This window comes from Accipiter gentilis, chromosome Z (assembly GCF_929443795.1).
Source record: "Accipiter gentilis chromosome Z, bAccGen1.1, whole genome shotgun sequence".
NCBI lineage: Eukaryota > Metazoa > Chordata > Aves > Accipitriformes > Accipitridae > Astur > Astur gentilis.
In genome coordinates this window covers 75319874-75341100 of record NC_064919.1, presented here as the reverse complement: position 1 = coordinate 75341100, position 21227 = coordinate 75319874, and the positions used below count along the sequence as shown (strand labels likewise).

Below are 21227 nucleotides of genomic sequence, written 5' to 3'. Positions count from 1 at the left end.
AACATACTCACAACTTGTAAAAAGTGTATTACTTGTGGATTACATTCAAGGATATTCTAATGTAAGTACAGCTGTGATTTGACCTGCTAATTACACAGCCACTTTAAATGTGACAGGATCCACTTTTTATAAAAGTCATTAGGAAGTCCTTGGAAACTTCGTGTGGAAGTTGTTCTTGCTGCTGGTTTGGGGCGGGGGGGGGGGGTGTTGTTTGTTTTGGGTTTTTTTTCACAAAAGGCTTATAGGTGGTTCATGCAGTGTGCCCAGGTGGCCAAGAAGGCCAACGGCATCCTGGCCTGTATCAGAAATAGTGTGGCCAGCAGGAGCAGGGAGGTGATCGTCCCCCTGTACTGGGCACTGGTGAGGCCGCACCTCGAGTCCTGGGTTCAGTTTTGGGCCCCTCACTACGGGAAAGACATGGAGGTGCTGGAGCGTGTCCAGAGAAGGGCAACCAAGCTGGTGAGGGGCCTGGAGCACAAGTCCTGTGAGGAGCGGCTGAGGGAGCTGGGGCTGTTTAGCCTGGAGAAGAGGAGGCTGAGGGGAGACCTGATCGCTCTCTACAACTGCCTGTAAGGACGTTGTAGTGAGGTGGGTGCTGGTCTCTTCTGTCAAGTAACTAGTGATAGGACGAGAGGAAATGGCCTCAAGTTGCGGCAAGGGAGATTTAGATTGGATATTAGGAAAAATTTCCTTACTGAAAGAGTTGTCAGACATTGGAATAGGCTGCCCAGGGAAATGGTTGAGTCACCATCACTGGCGGTATTCAAAAATCGAGTAGATGGGGTACTTCAGGACATGGTGTAGTGGGCATGGTTGATGGTTGGACTCGATGATCTTGAAGGTCTTTTCCAACCTAAATGATTCTATGATTCTATGCGTTCTGTAGAGCTTAATCACTGCATCTCTTGCTGGCCACAAGGCAAAACCATCCAAGTTCTAGTCTCTTCCTCTTCCAGAAGGATGACTTGGCAGGAAGACAATCTGATGTTCTGTCACAAACTGCATACTTCAGCACCACTTATCTGCTCTTCCAGATCATTCATCACCCTTGAGAGGGCTTAACAGCACCTATGTCGTGCAGAGGATATTCCTGTTAAGAAGCTGGGTTTGTTGCCAGAACTTTGGCGGTTGCCTCTAAAACTTAGTTTCTGTGTTCACAAATACAGTGTGCTTGAAATCTCTTCACACAGGATGAAGGAATTCCCAAGGACAAGCTATCTCCATTTTACACTTGAAGAACAAAATATTCCTTAACATTCTCATGCTCGATGTGTTGCTAAGACTAAGAGCAAATAAGAAAAAGAAATCAGAAAATCCATCCCTTTTCAGCCTTGAAGCCTTCCATATGTGTTTTGGGCCATGAACAGGGAATCTAAAGTGTGTTTAAACTAATGAGTTTCTAATCCTTAAGAAAACTGCCCACTAAAATTGACTGAATTGTGATCAGTTTGCATCCCGAAATTTTGTCGGCTGCTTCTAGGCTGCTCCGGTAGCAACTTGGGAAGGATAGCAGTCTGGAAGAGTAAAAAAACCTGAAAGTAGAGGTTTGTCTCAAAAGAAATAATGTGGGAAATGGATTTTGATTATTTTTGGAAATGTAAGGAAGAAGTAACTGGTGCAGGATCTTTCTTCTTCCGGACAGTTAATTGGAAGTGCCAGCCTTAAAGCTGTATTAAAACTTCAATACCCTTATGTTGCTGCAGGGCAAGAACAAAGTGTGCCCGGGATGACATTGCCATGGAGATTCAAAACAGAGGCACTGAATTCAGGGAATGAACACTAACAAGGGAGAACAGGAGAAGGAGAAATGTGGATAAGATACTGGAAAGGGACTACGGAAAGGGAGTAGATCCAGGTACTGTCCTCAGAGTGTCCAGAAGGGTCTGAGTAGCTGCCAGTTCCAGTGCCGGCCTTAAACCCTGTCAGTTTTCCAAGCAAATCCTTGTGCAGAGCTGAATACATGACCAGAAGCCTGAGCTTTCCCAGCATTACATTTCTGTCACTTACGACACAATCTTCTCTCCAAGTTTTTAAGCCGACTTAAGAAACTGCAAATTTCTTCTTTTCAGTTCATTACTACAGCCCGTTCAGGAAACGGAACCATTGGTGATTTCCTGGGACGTGGACAGCTGCAGCAACTGCAGAGGGCTAACAAACCATTTTCATTCATCTCTCTACAGAATCATGTCACATAGAGAAGAGGTGGAAGAGGAGGAAAGCAAGAGGGACGTTTGCAGGCAGCAGCAATCCCTGCTGTTGAGTGTGTCTGCATTTTATTTTGTAAATAAACACTAGCTACATCTCGACTGATAATTAAAAACAAACTCAGAAAATTCTTTACTTAGCAATGAGCAGGTCTGGCTGCAATGTTTACTACTGTTTAGCATGTATACGGAGTTTATAATAAAGTTGTTTGTTTGAATACTTGTTGTCAAGCTATCTATGAGAAAACAGCTATGCCCAAAAGACTCTACTGAAGTATTTTAAAGCATCAGTCACTTAATACACATCGGAAGAATGGCACTTACACCCCCTGCAATCTCAGAAGAGCAGTAAGCACCTGGTTGTATTTAAATTAGTTTTCAACTTGTCAAATAAACCAACATTTACCACAACTGCGATATGCAGAATTAATGAGGCATGAATACCCCAAAGAGATTAGCAATTTCCTTTTTAAAAAAGAAAAGGAAAAGAAATACCATAAGCACTTTTAAGTCTTGTAACTTGTCAGCACTCAAACACTGCATTGCATTTCTGTGTCCATCTACTTCACAAAAGAAAGCCACTCACCTATCTTTTCCGAGATATTGTGCAGCTGACAGAAAGTAAATAGATTTGAGTAGCGATAGCAACTGATTTTGAAGTCAGTACCACCTTCCCTTTAGCTTTTCTGGTATATGCATTGCCATCATTTTGAATCTGCTAAAATTCCAGCATGCTCTGTTGGCTCCATGTTGTTCTCACAGGGCACCATCACTGTGATAGACAGCATTAACTGTGATAGACAAGGACAGGCTGGCTCTTCCAAAATCACAGTGAGCATCTGCCCTCTAATTATGCTCTTCTTGTTGACAAAGACTAAGAATCTAAGTTCTCTGTGCACCTAAACACTCCTTACTTCCTCAGAACCCCAGCACTGTGCATCCCAAACGTTGTGTGCAGGAAGCTTTATCTGTGGCCCATCCAGCCCTGAAGGAGACTGGACTGGACTCCTTTGCAGTTAAGACGTTCTCTGCCCTCTTTGGGTGGGAGGGGGAAAGGAGGCAACATCCCAGATGTGCTATCTGTGGCCCTAGCCATTTTAAAATGTCATTCTCTCATCACAACTGATCTCAGGCGTATTCCTGATGCTCACAACTTCCAGGCAAACAACCCTCATCAACCATCAGCAAGCAGTATTAATACCTACAAGATAACCTGCTGGCTAACCACAGACCTAACATTCTCATGAGCCAGTCTCCAGAGAGAGGCAATAGCCCGCTTCTGCACCGGTATGAGCTCTTTCAGTCAGAGGCAAGGGGCAACGTCCTAGCCCAAGCAAGTCAGCTTCCTCATGCAGACATTCAAGCCTGTTCTGGTCAACCCATGTCTGCACAAAGATGCCACCCTACCACAATCATCACAGCCAGCTGTTCATCCCAGAAACTCTGGCGTGTGCACGGAAGTAGAAGATCGGTTGCAGCACTGACCTTGTCTTCCAGATCAGTCCTGTATGGTCGTCTTCATGTCTTCTGTGTCCAAGATGCTCACATATTTTTGTAATTGCTGAGTTTCTCTGCATCTGTTTATGAGATGCAGCAGCCATGCAATCAGAATAGAGCTCTCCAAAGGGACACAAAGATGACTGTAAACATTCAAAACTGGGACATATTTTGAACTGCCAAAGCTGCATGACATGGCAAACCAAAATAGTTTCTGGCTTGGGGGTTGCTAATGAGAAACAATCTGTCCCACAGAGATTAATTTCCAGCAGGAGTCCATTTCTTGTGGTGTACGGAGCTCAAGTCAGTACCCACAAATTCTGGCACTACACACAAACACCACTGAGCATTGTGTGGGTGTAGATACCACGGGCTTAGTACCATGTTAGACATGTAGGACAAAAGGGCGTGCCATAGGCCAAATGACAAAATGGTGCAGGAATACAATAAAGAAAAACTTACTGTGTTGTTTTAGAGGTAGAAAGATTCATGGTAGTAGATGACCTCACTGCTGTCTTGGAACTCACTGAATTCTCAGCTGAGGAATAAGACCTGTCTTCAGATAGCTAGGAATGGTAAAACCCGATGAATTAATTAGACCAAGCTTATTTTCTGCTATAAACAGGTCTGCTAGAAGTCCAGAGTCACCGAGGCGTATATATATATATATATATGCGGTAGTTGGCTGAGCTTCCTCCAGCTGTGTACTAAGCCAGTGCCCTTAATCAAAATGCTAAAATGTTGCTTTCTAAATAAACAAAATCCAAAAAATTCCCAAAGCTGGTTTGCCCACAGAACCCTGATATCTGAAAGCTGAGACAGCCTGCAGAGAAGAGATGTGTTTTCAAACACAGCCAGCACGAGCTTAACAGTTCACACCATGTCAGAGATCCATCGATTCCACTGAAACTGAGAGGGGAACTTTCTTGAAAATCAGGCAGTGGAATAATTAACTGCTTTAAGACAGCACTGGGTTTTTGTATTTGAGCTGCAAACATACATTAGCCAGTAAAACTACTTTTCTTTTTACCTGAACATATGCTTCTTTCTTAGTCACTGGAGATACTACAGGATTTTCAGGACAGGCCAGGGCTTGTGGGGGTTGTAAAATGGCAGGTCTAATGACATTCCGCAATTGACTTTGTGACAAGGATCCTTGCAAAATACAAAGACAAAATATTTAAACAGAGACTTTTTCTTCCCATCTAATTCATACCTATGTGTCTTGCCTCCTTCAACTGAAAGCTTCAAAGCATATTTAAATAGCATTTATTGTTTACTTGCTACACATTCTGAAATTTTGTAATCCATTCTAAAATGCACAACTCTGTAGTGACACCAACCCCATGATCCTACCAGAATTAAAAGATAATATGTTAAATAAAAAAAATAGTTGTTTAGATGTATAAAATATATTTGTATTTATGTATTTAAATACGTGTTTATATTTATACTTATATTTACTGCTTTGTGTTAGATCTGTCTTCTGCTATTTCAAATTTAATCCTGCACCTGCAGACGCCAAGACGGTTCTTCACTACCCTCTCCAGGAGCAGAGTTATTCAGTTAGGAATGTGGAATTTCACTATTCAAGGTTATATTCAGTCCACTCAGGAATTGAGTAGTCAGAGCAGCGGCTCAGAACAGAGCTCACAGGATATTTACACTGTCAAACAAATAACTTATGTCACAAAGATTCTTAGCCTATCACTCAGCATAGAGAAGAGTTGTCATTTTTATGTCTTTTTGGTCTGTTAAGAATGCCTTTGTGGAAGTACAGTGAATAAATATTGCATTGACAGTTACCTTCTTTTGTACTTCTGATCAAGTCAGGGTTTCTTTGAAGAAGAGCTGAGGTCATGAATATGTTATTCTTCTTTACTACAGAACAAGGAATTTAAACTTTAATAGTGAGTAGTAACAAATTTGAATTATTAATTCACATCTCTGTAACCCCTTCCTATTTTGGTAGTACATGAGCAATATTCAAACCTATTAATCTAAACAAGATCTCTGAGATAACTGTTACTGTCTCCATTTTACAGGTGGGTAGACTTAGGCACAGAAAGCACCATGGCTTTTCTGGCTATGTCAGAGACAGAAATCGTTGGATACTAATGGATGTTTTAAATTCATAAAATCCTTCGACAGCTTTGAAAACCAGGTGCTGCTGGTTTGCAAAAGCTATTGAAATGGCAATGCTATCTGGTTCAGTCTTAGGCATTTTTAAGATAAGTAAATGACGCCCAAGAACATGGGAATAAATAAATGTGCCCTGCCCTGTTCTGCTAAAAAGGCTTTCATAACTTACTATAATGATGGTGGTGCACGACTGATGCTTTCACCATTTTAATCAAGATAGCAAACACCAGCCAGAAAGTGATGGCAACCATGTACCACATCCTGTAAAATGACACAAGATAAGCACAACTTTTTCATTGCAAAAAGGGCACGGTGTGCTGCTAAAACAATCTTGTGTCCTCTTAAGATTGTTTAGAAATCCTTTATGCCAATGCCTGCCAAGGACCTGTAAAACATTTGGGAAACACATAAAACATTTCTTCTATTGAACTGCCAGTCCTCCTCCTAAAACATTCCTTTCTTCTGTCCAAATACCAGACTAGTCCAATGCACCCCAGCTCTGTCCTGCAGAAAAAGCATTTCTGTACACCTTTTTATTTTAGCTAATACCTGCTTTTCTACATAAATGTTTATTGGTTTTGTTTGGGGTTTTTTCAGTTACCTGGCTGGGAGGGAGGGAAAGTAGGAAGGATGGTAAAGGAAGATGATCTCCCTCTTTTCTGAGCGACAGTTGTATCTGAAAGGATAAAAGACTCAAATTATCATTTGCTCGGAGGAAAAAAAGAAGATTAATTTTAAGGTTAGCCAATTTGATGTCATGCCTTCATTGGCAGTAGAATAAGTTATTACCTGCTAACTACCAGCTTTCTGAAGTACACTGTTAGGTTATGCCTGTGCTGCTGAATCAGAGAGGTCTCTGAGGCCAAGCAGCACAGCCTGGCTTAGGCACGCTACTTACAGCTAGTCCACTCTGTAACAGCTCTGTCTTGGAGACTGCTAGTTTGGGAGGTTCAAAACAGAAGCAGAGAGTTAGCTATCAATTAAGCAGTGTGGACAATCAAGAGGTCAATCACTCAAGCTTCCTCCTATACCCCACTTTGTTTTTTGGTATAGGCATACTCTAACATTTCTACCATATCTATGATTTTTTGTGTATGATCTCAGTATAATTTTCAGAGTAAACCAAACTTAGGTTCTCTTAAAGCCTCATAGCTACATTCAGGTATGTCACAGGACTACATAAAACAAAATACAGTGTACACATATGAATGCCTGAATTCAGAAATAACTTTCTGGTCCCATCTGTATGTTAAATAAACGCTGTAAAAACCAGATCAGCCCTTCTGCAGAGGCGCCTCAGTGACTTGTGTGCATTTCCCATGGAAGCACTACATAGTCCTTAAAGAGCCTTCCAGGTGAGCTGTTGGCTGAATGAAAGGAGGGGCCCTTCTGGAAACTGCTTTACATTTTCAGGGATTGCCCAAGGAACACTGATCTCTTCCACAAACCGGGGAATCTCATTCCTTTCCAGCCCTCCTCCTCCCTTGACTGTGTGAGCAATTCAAGGAAACAATATGAAATGTACAAGTTTTTCACTACTTTATGTTGTATTATGTTAGTACGGAAAATGAATATATTTTTACTTAAAAAGGGATTTATTGGAAATTACCAGCAAGTTTATATCAATGTTTAAGTTTTCATGACTTGCAGCATTTCTACAGTCCAGAAGCTTTTCTTAGACAGTAAAATTCCTTCTCTTCTTTACCAGATGAGAATACAGAACTATAGTAATTAAAACATGACTGTAGCTAAACATCATACCTGTGTTAGACTGAGAGTCAGACTTCCGCAAAGTAAAAGATGATGATCTTGCACGCTTTCTGGAACAACTAATGAAATCTAGAGAAAAGTACATATAACGTTCTGCAGGGACAGACTGGCAGGAGATTTCAGCACAATGTTATGATACGAAATTAAAACCTGAACACAATAAATTCTAGGAATGACTTACATGAACAGCTTTAAGGCAGTACCTAAGAGCACGAGGGCTTTGGAATCTCAGTCAACACCTGGCACAAAGGCCTAGGGAGTCTTCTTTATTTCCACTAGGTTCAGGGAACTTAAATCAAGGACTTAGAATCAGTTCATAGCCCACAGGCTCAGAAGACATTAAGCATATTAACTTACATGATAATGTAGCCTAAACAAATAGAAAAGGGCAAATAGGAACCCATACAGCTGATGAACATACTTGGCCACTTTTCAGGGCTTCTGGATTTTGACTTTCTGGTAAACATGAGAGGTAAGATGGAAGAATTCTTGAGGTAAGACAGGGACATATATATTAGGACATGGCAGGTGACTCTACAACCCACATAGCCTTAGTCTACTAACAGCAATTTGTCCCTGCTCAAGCGATCTGTCCCTGCTCATACAAAGTAAGGGTCCGAACACTATATTCACAGGCAACAGTCAGACCTAAGAATAACCCAGGGCATTATTATACTGTTTCAATGAGGTGGTTATTACCATTGTCAGCTTTGCAAACCAGGTCTTCTGCAGGCCGCTGGAAAAAAAAATACAAGCATGGGAAGGTCAAGGAGAACAGAACAGCCATTTTCTAGACCAGGACACAAAGTATATCAATCCAGCACACATGCATTGAAAGCAGTCTTGTTTCTAGTTTCTACTCTTCCCTGTTCTGAGACCATTTATTACAAGTCTTAACCTGGGCTAAAATCTTTTATTACTGCTAGGATTGCTGTCTACAGAATTCTCATTTCTCAGCATTTTTTCTCAATTAGGGGGGAAAAAAAAAAAAAAAAAAGCTTTTTACCTTCAAAGGACGGTCCTTCTTTTCAAAAACAAATGTTGGCTGGGCAAGCACTGATCTCTCTGGAAAAGGGAAGAGTAATAACATGTCATAACAGTTCTGTAATAGCACTTCTCAACCAGTTCGCAAAGTGCTGTACAGTAACAAACAGGACTTTATCCTTTTGTAACAAAGGAAGAAAATATAGAGCTGCAATGATGTACAGCACGGTCCAGAAATAAAAATAAAGATGAGTCCTCAAATTCCAGTGTGAGTTTTGCCTCACTACATGCCACAGGATTTGGCCTCATACTATTTCGCACTTCTTTTAGTTAAAAAGAACAAAAAAGTACTTTTAGCCTTTACAAACAACATCTGCCATCCCTTAAGCACAAGGGTAAACTGCAGCTTTTGCTCTCAGAAAACTGCAAGGACATGACATGCAAAATGATCCCAAAAGGAAAGCAAGGAAAGGTGTTACATTGGCCTCTCAGCTACATGCACACGCTTGCCATTCTTTAGGCTTCATGTAAGTGAATGCCTAGTGTCAGTTTTAATGTGTGAGTATGACATATAAACATCAAGTTCTATAGAGCAAATTCCGCTCTCGGGCATACCTCTGCATTTCTTAGGTATGACTGAAAACAACTTTGGATCCATGTCTTGGGGTTTTTTTCTATGAAACATATTTCAGCATACAGTTGCCTCACATCAAATTTTATGTTGATTTAGGGTTCACTGCTTCTACATCTTACATGACTTCTTTGGGCTACTTACTTTGAAAGAATGAGACCTTCACAGCCTCTGCAACTCGAATGGGCTAACTTCGGTTGTCAGTGTGAAAGCAGAAGTTGTTTTCAGCAATACCACCAATTAATGACACATTTATTATGCCAATAAATGGCACAATTAATGAGCAAAGCAGCAGACACAAATAGATTTTTTTAGACCACCACATACAGGATTGACCTCATGCTAGCTTGAGCTGTCTGTAACGTGTAGTCAATAGAAACAATCAGCTTCTGAGCACGAGCATCTTTTAGCTGTGTACGTTGAGAGATGAACGAATGAAGAAGAATGAAATGCATGTATTTCTCTCTATGGGTGATAAGGACAGGCTAGGGTGACTACTGAGCTATATATGACTGGCCTTTGGCCAGAGAAATGCCACACTTGATATCTTGTTAACTGACGGCTGACAGAATATTTATCATGTACACACCATCTTTTTCCTCTGTTTTATAGTAGAATATTTACCTGTTCGACAAAAACGTCGGTGGGAAAATACACGGAGTGACGTTTTTATCTTGGCTGCCACATCCATCTGTGAGCAAACCACTCCAGCATTGGTATCAATCGCTTAAAGGTTTAATAAAGCAAGTATCAACCTGTCATGGAGGTTTTAAAATTACTGTATAAATATATATATTCAACAATCAAGAAAAAAGGAAACATTTTTAAAATAAATGTGTGTATGTAACCTGGGGCAAGAAGCATGAACCTGTTACTCAAATCCAGTGATATACAGACACAGCAGTAAAAACTAATACAGTTTTGCTGTTGTTGAGGTTCATTTTGCATTTATTTGGGCATTATGTGTGCACAAATGACTGATTTTAGCAAACCTGGCATGCTTTGCAATGCAGATCTGCTTTGTCCTTAATAGAGAAAGCAGAAAAAAGTTCATATTGTTCAACTCCAAAAAAGGTAACTCTCTGTGACTGAAAGTTGAAGAAAATTTCCATAATCTGGTTGCAGCTGGGGGACCATAGCATCGCATGAGATGGGGTAATTCCATTTCTACTCACTAGAGGGGAGTGGCACACATAAACTATAGTATTTCACCGAAACGTGTTTTATTCAGTATAACAGCCTTTTTTCCGGTCTCCTTAAAAACAAAACAAAACAAAACAAACAAACAAAAAAGTCTTGTATTCTATTGAATAAAGGAAAAATACAAAAAAGTATGACTACAGAACCCTCCATATTCTCCACAGTACCTACCTCTCAAAGCTCAGAAGCTAGCACTATTTCTAAAAGTAGATTTACTGCTCCAAAGCATGGAGTTAGCAAAGAGTGAATTGCTGTGAAAAGGGAACTGCCCTTCTACCACAGAGTGAACTTTTGCTGGAGCTAAAAGGCTGCAGGGAGTTTGAAGGAATTAGGAAAGCTCACTACAATTTAAACAACAACAGAATTCCTGTAATAGTTTCAAAAAACCCAGAAGCTCCTCTAGAAAAACTGGTAACTGGTTGATCACCAACAGCAACATGTGAAGCTAGGGTATAATGGTAGCTCTTACAGAGAAATATTCCTATTTTGATATTGCGCTAGATACAAAAGACGTACCACATCGACCGCTTTTGAGCGCAAGGGGAAACTTTCCTTCCGTCTGCAGACGTAGTCAGAGGCTGCTGACGCTGCCACGGTTATTTATCGTTTTTGCGGTTCTGTATTGCTTCTACCCAGACGAAGAAAACCTTTTTTGTAATTCCTGAGCAGCATTCCCTGTAGCTCATCCGTAAGACCTTCACTCCTCAATCGGGCCACCCACAGGACGACCTTCCCAGGCGTGTTCGCGTTAACTATGCATGTGTCCTATAACTATGGATGGATCCTATGCCTCGACTCCCCCCTACGTTCTAAACCTCCCAGGCACGCAGGCCCGAGACACCTGCAGCCGGCGGCCACCGAGGCGGCGAGGCGGGATTACCCGCGGCCCTCGGACGAGGCCGGCCACCAAGGAGCGGCCACCGCCGTGCCAGCGCGCTGGTTTTAACCCCGGGAGGCAACTCCGCCGTCCTCGCCTTCCTTTTCCCGCTCCGAGGCCGCCGCCGCCGACAGGCCGCACGGCCGCCTGCGGGCAGCAGGAGAGGCGCCTCCGCACCCCCCTCCCGCGGCGGCGGCGGCGGCGGCGGCCCCGGCGACCCCGGCGGCCCCGGCGAGGGGGAACGGGGCGGCATGGAGCCGCCCGCCTCTCCTCCTCCTCCTCCTCCTCCTCCTCCTCACCCTCACCGGCGGGACACGGGCGGGCACAGGCTGGCTAGCGCCCGGTTGAGACTGGGCCGCTCCAGTCCCCAGCAGCTCGGTACTTGTGGGTGAGAGGGGCTGTTGGAAAAACGACCAGAAAAACCTGCCAAGTGGGCTGGCCGCCCCTGGCTGCAGAGGCTGGACTCGCCCGCCAGCCTCAGCCAAGAGTCCGGGCACAGGAGCCGTCTGTCAGCCATCACCAGGACCCGTCTGTCTGTCTGTCCGCCCGTCAGTAACCACCACGGGTGGGGCTCTCTGTCCCTCACGAGCGTTCCCCTGACGCCGCTGAACTCGAAGGGTCCTGGCCTCACATTTGGAGACACATCAGAAGCGCCGGGTTCCCTTGTTTGAGACCTCGCCTGCACGGCCTCCCTGCCTCCGGCCTTGCGCCCCGGGCAGAAGCACCACCAAACGTGCTCCGACCTCCGCGCCGCGCCGCGAACGGCACCCGCCGCTCAGGCCTGCTGCCTGCGCCGCTTGGCTCGGATCGGACCGGATCGGATCGGATCGGCTTGGCTCGGATCGGATCAGATCGGCTCGGCTCGCCTCGGCTCGGATCAGCTCAGCACGGCTCGGCCCGCGTGGGCTCTGCCGCCCTGCTCGGCGCTCTGCCTCGCGCGGTACGTGCAAGGCAACCGGCAAGTGATGGTATGCCCCGACGGAGACTGCATTTACCGAGTTCCGTTTGAAAGAAAATTGCAGAGGTGCATTTGGGGAAAAGTGATCGCTGGCTGCCGCCCAAGCCCGGGAAGCACTGGTCAGAATGACATGCAAGAAAGGCTGTAAAATTGCTTTCACCAACTTGGCTCGCGTCCCAAAAGCCAGCATTGTCCATGAGGTGTGGGGGTCCTTCAGCCTTTGCTGCGACACACCACCCTTCACTTTTACTGCTATTGCTTCTCCTAAAGCTGTAGAAACTTCACAAAACGTATATGTTAAAGAATAAGCGGGACGCTGATGGTTTTGAAAATTTTAGAGTTCTTGTTGTTATTGCTCCGTCTTGCCCAGAGGACGATCCTGTGAGGGCTAAGGGCCCAGTGGAGAAAAGATGAGCCCAAATCTCTCTCCAATCTTCAGGCAGTCGTATGCCTGAAGCTATATGTCAAGAGTGGCTGACAGTGCAAAGCAAAACAAACTCAAACCTTTAAGAGGATAAGACAGGAATTTGTGACCTCAATAAAAGTTTTTTGCTTCTGACTTTTAAACAGTTAATTTTGACATTTTCAGAGTCAAAAGAAAATCAATTCTGTTGCATCTTCACCACCACCAAACTTGCCAGAAGTCAGAAAGCATCTTAACTCATATTCATGGCAAATACTTTCACATTTTCCTATCGAAAAATAGGGCTAGGAACCCACAACTATAAAACATAACAGTAGAAGGTTTCACATCACTCGGGATGGCTGACTCCAATGAGAGGCTGTGAGGGCCCATCAAACCTAAAAATCAAACCGATTTTCATACGCATTAAAGTGCCAAAATGCAGGCATCGGTGTTTGACGGCAATTACGGTTCTTACACATCAATCCTATTTTCCTCTTCCAGTCTTAGCAACGTATACTATTACAGAAAGGAAGTACAGAAACTCATTTTCTCATTCAAATTTGCGTTCTGTTCAAATCAATTTCATTGATTAGTGATCCCTTTGAGCTCATTACAAAACTGAGTAACTATTTAAGCAATTGGGCTTTCTGTGGTGTCAGAGGTATGCAACTTCACCTGGATTTTCAAATTCTTGCTCAGTGACTGGACAATACCTTCTTCAGGGACTAGCCAGTCAGCGTTGAAGCAAGCTGTAACTACTTTTCCAGTAAATTAACCTAGTACCTTACCAAATGTAAGGTTATACACTTTACATGGTGTTCTGCTTTTCTACTTTGTATTAAAGTTTTTAACTAGGGTCCACTGAAAGTCATACGAAAAACTGTAATTTAAATATTTCACCACAGAGCTGGCAGTAGGCATTTTTTATTCTATTTGTCAATTGAGTGCCACTGACGAGTTAGGGGGCAGGATTCTCATGTCTCTGTTGTTTCTTTCAACAGTTTCATCCAGAGAATTTCCATAAAGGCCTAATGCCAATCCAATGGATTTTGCCTGAGCTTCTACTTTTCCCACAACTTTATATATTATTTGTATAGCTCTTTACTACCAATCCTGCAATCAGGTATTTCAGATTGGCTTACCTACAAAACTGAATCCTTCACACTAAACCTGAAAAAAACCCCACCTGGTAGTTCATAACTGCCAACAAAGATCTAACACTGATAACAAAAGCTGACTTGTAAAAAATGACGTTTTTGTCATAATTCCTTAAATTAAAGTAACAACTTGAACCTCTTTGGGTTTGTAGCAATCCCATTTGCACCTCATAGGAAAACTTTTAATTCTGAAACAGAAACTACAATTTTCTACTTTTACACGGTAAAAAAAAATTTAAAAAAAAAAAAAAGGAAAGAAAGAAAATACCTTCTTAATCAAAGATCATTTTCTCAAATAGAATAAGATGCTGGAAAATTATATCATCTCCAAGCAATGTCACTGACTTACAAAACCTTTAACTGCATCTAGCTTTCCCTCACAACATCCTAGTAAGTGTTACACAACACAAAAACTACTACATGAAATTTTATAATCAGATTATAATTTTATCCTGTCAAAAGATAAGGCTACGACATAGTATTAGCAAGTTTCTGCACTCATAGCATGAATTTTACTAGCTTTGTATATTACTGCTATAATTTGCAAAAATAAAAGCAGAACACTACTGCATTTTTATGTTACTGCTTAGATTGATGGTTGCCAAGTCACAGAACTCACACCAAATGAAATTAAGAAATAACAACAAATTCTTGCACATAACATTGCCGTTTTGTTTGTTTTGCATTCAACAGGAACACGTAATTGCGGAAGATGTTAAGAAGAAAAGTAGGTTTACTGTGACTTTAGTTCCGACATCCCCGGAGGTAGTTTCACAATACTAAAATACTAAGGAAAAAAAACCAAGGGAGAGTGTTGCCTCTGCTATTTATGAATATATATGCTGTTTACAGCTATTACTTGAAAAAAACACTAAGACAAAATATTGTGCCTCGTATTTTGTGGTAAGTGAAGAAGGCAACAATGGACTAGCATGTAAGTGGAAGACATGGATCCAGAAATTTGTATCGTCACGTTAAAAAAAAAAAAAAAAGGAATTATCTTGACTATGCTAGCTGATGATCTGTCCCTTAACATGTTGTCTCAAGGAGCATCAGAGATAAACTATGTACTAATATGACCAATTTCTGTTCAATATGCTGCAAAACCACAGAAAACTACTTATACACAAGATAAACTGCAATAACAGGCAGAAGAGAAATACATACAGTGAAAATATGCAGTAGGATAAATTAACAGAATACTTTGCTATCCAAGCTCAGGTTCACGGTTAAATATTGTGTCTGGGTTTTGATACAAAAAAGACATCTGTCAGTATTTCCAGAGATGCCCCATTTTCATCTAAAAAGAGGTGAAAAAATAGTAAAAACCTTCTGGCTAAGAACAGGATTTGCCAAACCTGCAGTAGAACCGCGGTTTCTGTTTCCTAAATACTGAACATCGCAACATAAAATAGAGTCAGTTCACAGCCAAGCGAGAGTGCGGCAAGGCTGCCAGCCAACTTCTCGGGTCCCTCAGTGACCTCGCTACGTAAGCCAGGCTTTCCTCTGCCAAAACTTAAATAATGAAGGTGACATAAGGCAAAATGGGGATGTCCTAGAGCCGTACTTTAGGCACCCAACTTAATAAAATTGGCCAACTTTAAGAGATACAGAAAAAGCTTTTTAAAAATTTTGAATTGCTGACCCCGAGTAACAGGTCTGTTTGTGGAAGCGCTGAGCAGTTGAGAACTCAGGTGGAATTCACATGCATGACTGGCTGCTCAGCACCTTTGGAAAATCAGGTCACTTATTTAAGGCTCTAAATATGGACCTGGAAAGCTACTTTCAGGTTCTCGTTTATTACCCTTCACACTTTTGATTTCTGCTTATGAAGCATATTCAGTACTTTCTAGGACAACTCCATTAAAAATTAGTATCAGTTCTAATGCCAAGATGGCAGGATTTTCCAAGCAAACTTACGGTTCGGGGTTTTGGGGTTTTTTGCGAAGACACTGTGAAATAAGCTTGATTAATTAATTTGCATGTAAATCCAGTATACGTACATGGTAGGTTTTGTAAATCAATAACCACTAAAAACAAAATGGGAAAATAAACAGAGTCATAAATCAAATTAAATTCTAATCTGGTCAAATCTTCAATGCTAATCAGAAGAGTTCTCCATACGCAGAGACGCATGTTGCTATACAGGCCACAAATTTTTAAGTTCAGTATCTTAGTCATATTTCCAGGCTTGTAAGCTAATTGAATTTTTTTCTTTTAGAATACTCTTCTATTGAAGAGTGTCATTGGATCAATAAATTTGCAACAAGTTCTCATGAATCCTGATTTTCCAAAAATGTTCAATAGAAATTGTTCTGAATAATTGGTCCCAAACCACGCGGAACTGTTTTATGAGAAGAAATAGTTTCAGCATTATTAAAATAAAGTCCTTCAAACATATTGAGATGAAATTTTGGACAAAGCCTTTCATTTTCTGAAAAACAACATTCTTGAGAATTTTCTGTCTAGAGAACTCAAACCTACACAACAGACATTTGGCCACCTGGCTGTGATTGCTACAGAAGTGACTGTACTTCAGTGGCCCATGAAGAGACTACTGAACACAGCACTGCATGCAGCTCAAACACTGTATTAAATACAAAGAGTACGTTGCTTATCTTGGGTTCGGATGGCATCTTGTAAATACTGTTTGGGGAACTGATAAATAACTTCACAGATCCCTGTTTGGATCAACAGAGGGTGCATCATCAAAGACGTTTCATCGTACTCGGAAAGAGGAAAGGAAAAGTTCACCCAACTGACTATTGCAAAATAAAACTCCTGGAAGGATTTCTCCTAGGACAGCTTAACTGTACTGCTAAGGCTCCCGTCTTGCACGTTCTTTGCCATGCAAATAGTTCATAACCCACATAAATAATTTCACTGTCCTTAGTGAGACCAGTTATGGGAGCAAGGATTCTTCACCCAGGCACAGCTGTGCAGAATCAGCCTTAACTTTTTACGGCCCGTTCAGCCTCTCTTCAGCCACTCTTCGCAATGCTACAGATTCTAACTACAGTTTTCTTATCAGTGTGGAAAGGGTTCTTTTACCCCCAGATTCCATTTACTACTCCTAGCTTCCACTGCGGGTTTACAGCATGCCATATGAGATTGGAAAATGAACACACTTCTCTTTAGCCATGGAAACTCAGCTGACAGCCTGCAAAAGTGTTTATAAATACAGCATATATCACACCCATTTATCTCCGTAAAGCACAGTCCTCATCTTTGTACGGGCAAGACATAAATAGGCATTACAACGAAAAAACCCCTGCCCCAGCCAACACTTTAACACAATTCCTGAGAGAAATGAAACCTACTTGGCTTTATTTCAAACGCTAGAGTGAAGAAAGTATTTTTGGGAGTCTCATCACTATAATGTAATTCTAGCAGTGATGCAATGACAGAAGTAACCGTGTCACTAGATCAGCAGGGCTGTGCCAAAGTATGGAACCAAAACTTGTTTCCCAAGCACTGAAACTTCCAACAAGCCAGCACTCAGCATTTTTAATGTATCAGAAAAGCCTGTAAAATACTCAATGGAACGGCAGTAAAATTCATAGGCATATAAAGCTTTACCATTTTCAGGGCATTGTACCAATATTAAATTTCATAAATCCCTACAAAGTAGCATGGAAGTAACACTCGGGGATTTTGTGCAGAGGTTGAACTACACAGGTAATCAAGCCGTGATCCAACAACGCTCACACCCCCTTAAATTTTAGGCCTGTAAGTTGGACTAGGTGTGCTCAACACTAAGCACAAGCTGAAAGGCTGGTTGACTCATAAATTAGCCCAAGCGCTCTAAACTGCATCAGTCCTAGCATCAGGTTTAGACCTTGAAAGCGCATGCCTCCTTTTGCTGTTTTGGGTTCATTCGTCAGCCTGCGTGGTAAAAAAAACGGTTGGTGGCATCACCTGCAAAATATCCTTGCTATTAGCCCTTGTTTCTTTGTGCATCCTCTTAGGAAATGTTACCATCACAAGCTCACATAAATCATTCTCAATTCTTGGCCCTCCTCACTACCGAGGTGAGAAAGGATTCTGCTGGCCGCCTCTGTAGTCAGGCTCCTCGCGGGGGAGCCAGGCTGGGCCCCTTTCGCTCTCCCTGCCCAGGTGTGCCGGGCAGGGAGGAACAGCCAGGGAAGCGAGCGCTCTTCCCACCCGCTGCCAGGGCCGGCCTTTTGGAAAGCTGCGGAAAGCTGAAACAACAGGGGGGGTCAAAGATGGAGAGACCACTCTGGGGTGCTCTGCAAGTAAAACCCCAAGCGTACACTACCTGGCCGTGTCTTTCCTTCAACTAAAATACAAATCGGAGATGCCTGGCAGATTACCACTAAAAACCTGCAGCAAAGAACCTACAGCCAGCCGAGCTCTTGCTCTGCATCACCCACAACGCTGTTACCCAACGGGCACGTTCTCTGTGTTCATCCCGTTCTCCAGAAACCTCCTTGCAGGGGGAACAGAGGAGACGCTCCAAAAACGTTACCCAGCAAAACCTACCTGTGCGGCATTCCTCCTTGGGATTGAACCTTCCGCTGCGGGAGCCGGACCCGCGGGCCGTCTGTTCTTGCGGGCGAGCAGCTTGGTGCGGAGCCCAGCGGTCACTGGGCCGGTCTGGCCTTTCGGGGAGGCCCGGCTGGGCTTTCGCATCGTGCCGGGATCTGACGGAACCGCCGCAGCCTGCACAGGAGCGCCGTGTACCTGCATGTAGAACATTCCCTTTGCAAGCAGGAATTGGCTGGTTTCTCATTATGAGGTTCTCGGAAGTACTACTTTTTATATATATATATATATATATGTATATATGTATGCAGTTACGTAGGTATGTATGATGCAGCTGAGTCTGGAGCTTTGGATTTGGTCTCATTAGCTGCTGCCTAGGCCACCCCCCCCTCACGACTAGTCAGGCGAGGCCCCGCGACGAGCAGCCCTCGCAGCCGCCACCGGAGGGGAACGGCCGGGGCCGCGGGGGGACACTGCCCGCCGGGCAGCGCGAAGCCGGAGCCGGAGCCGGAGCCGGAGGCTGCAGCGGCGGCGGCGGAGCCGGCGGGGGAGTGAGGGCCCGCCGCTGCTGCCCTGACAGCTCGGGGCAAGCTCTTGGCGGGGGCCGGGCGTTGGGAGGGGATATGTAAAGCCCGGCCGATTAACATAAGAGGGCGGGCGGGGAAGCGGCCGTGCGCCGTCTTTACCGGCGACGGCTGAGAGAAGGCGGCGGGCGGGAGTTCAGCCGCGGGCGGCCCCCTCCGCGGAGAGGGGCGTGAGGAGCTTCCCGCCGAGCGGGGGCGGGCTGGCGGCCGAGGGGGTGGTTTGTGGGTGCCCGCTGGCGGCGGGGCAAGGGTGGGCCGGGCCGGGCCGGGCTGCCGGCGGGCGCGGCCGTGGCGACGGAGGGGAAGCGCGGCCGGGGCTGGCTCGGTTCCCGTCGCGGTGAACCACCCCCCCCAGGGTTGCTGCAGCCGCTGTCCCGCGGCTCCGCAGACCGCCGGGGTCGCGAACGCCCGGCCGCGATCCCAGCAGCCGCCCGGCGGCACGGAGAGGAGGGACGCTGCAGGGCTTTCACCAGGCTGTGAGGGCTGGACGGCGGGCGGGCGTCCGCCGCCGCCTCCAGCCCGGGAAGGGTCGGCGGACGGTCGGTCGGCAGCTGCCTCCGGTGGCCCGTCGCGGCGTGGGCCGCAGCAGCTGGGGCCGGCAGCCCGCGGGCTCGGAGGACGGCGGCCCCGCGGGCAGCTTTGGCGGGCGGCGCCGGAGCCGGGGGCGGCGGGAGCGGCTGCCCGAGGACGCCTCCGGGCCGCCGCCGCCGCCGCCGCGACCTGAGCCGCTGTGCGGCCGGTGGAGACACAGCGCGTCGTAAAAATGCCCCCCGCGAAGCCGAACCCCTTAAAAAGGGCGGTGGTGCTGCGCTCCTCGGTGGTTTCACCGCGGAGGACCTCTGTTGTCCCCTCCAGTAGAACCGCGGCTTTTGCTTAGCAGCAGCCTCCTTCGGTAACTGCGCTTGGTAGTTGATTTTTGAGGCGTTTTGTTTCCAAAAGGAAGGCGAAACATCAAGCGACAGAGCCCAGCGCTGTGGTTATTGCCATGCTGACATGAACCCCGCGCAGTGTCAGCAAAAAAAGGTGCTACGGTCCCCTCCTTCCAGATGCTCTGTGCAGCAAGTTTATAAAGCCTAGCCTGTGTCTCCCGTTGTTCGCTTAAATGATAACGGGCCCAAATTCTTCAGTTCAAGTGGGAGCAATTTCAGGCCATTATGTTGCAGGCCTGGTGTTAAACTGCCTCTAATCCGAATAGTTCAAGACAAAAAGGAAGGAATTGGCTAAAAGTTCGTCGGAACCATGCATCCAGTCTAAGGCAGTTTCTCTGTACCGCCAGTGCCAGATGCTTCACAGAAAAAAAATGCAAGAAGCCCGAGAGCGGGCAGATGTTGAGTAATTTTCCCTCAGTAGAGCCCCAGCGTGTGTTGGCATAAATCCTGAAGTGTGCTGTCTTACCCCTACTGCAGTAGAATCATAGAAACACTTGGGCTGGAGAAGACCTTTAAGATCACCAAGTCCAACCGTTAACCTAACACTGCCAAGCCCACCACTAAACCATGTCCCTCAGTGCCACATCTACACGTCTTTTGAATACCTCCAGGGCTGGTGACTCCACCACTTCCCTGGGCAGCCTGGTCCAATGCTTGATAACCCTTTTGGTGAAGAAATTGTTCCTAATATCCAATCTAAACCTCCCCTGGCGCAACTTGAGGCCATTTCCTCTTGTCCTATCACTAGTTACTTGACAGAAGAGACCAGCACCCACCTCACTACAACGTCCTTACAGGCAGTTGTAGAGAGCGATCAGGTCTCCCCTCAGCCTCCTCTTCTCCAGGCTAAACAGCCCCAGCTCCCTCAGCTGCTCCTCACAGGACTTGTGCTCCAGGCCCCTCACCAGCTTGGTTGCCCTTCTCTGGACACGCTCCAGCACCTCCATGTCTTTCCCGTAGTGAGGGGCCCAAAACTGAACCCAGGACTCGAGGTGCGGCCTCACCAGTGCCCAGTACAGGGGGACGATCACCTCCTTGCTCCTGCTGGCCACACTGTTTCTGATACAGGCCAGGATGCCATTGGCCCTCTTGGCCACCTGGGCACGCTGCTGGCTCATATTCAGCCGGCTGTCGACCAGCACCCCCAGGTCTTTTTCTGCCGGGCAGCTTTCCAGCCACTCTTCCCCAAGCCTGTAGTGCTGCACAGGGTTGCCGTGACCCAAGTGCAGGACCCGGCACTTGGCCTTGTTGAACTTCATACAGTTGGCCTCGGCCCATCGATGCAGCCTGTCCAGATCCCTCTGTAGACCCTTCCTACCCTTGAGCAGATCGACCCTGCCTCCCAACTTGGTGTCATCTGCAAACTTGCTGAGGGTGCACTC

The 21227-nt window shown here is 45.1% G+C and overlaps 1 protein-coding gene across 1 annotated transcript in view; it reads right to left on the bottom strand.

The window, feature by feature from the left end:
* LOC126036560 (ran-binding protein 3-like) overlaps positions 1–18579 on the bottom strand; it is a 34010-nt gene extending 15431 nt beyond the window's left edge. The window contains exons 1-8 of the mRNA XM_049796500.1: positions 18330–18579; positions 8620–8678; positions 8313–8349; positions 7605–7682; positions 6445–6519; positions 5508–5582; positions 4732–4856; positions 4164–4267 (exon numbers count right to left, since the gene is read on the bottom strand). Coding sequence (XP_049652457.1) covers positions 4164–4267; positions 4732–4856; positions 5508–5582; positions 6445–6519; positions 7605–7682; positions 8313–8349; positions 8620–8678; positions 18330–18579 — 803 coding nt within the window. The remainder of the gene's footprint in view (positions 1–4163; positions 4268–4731; positions 4857–5507; positions 5583–6444; positions 6520–7604; positions 7683–8312; positions 8350–8619; positions 8679–18329) is intronic.
* Positions 18580–21227: the final 2648 nt, after the last annotated feature.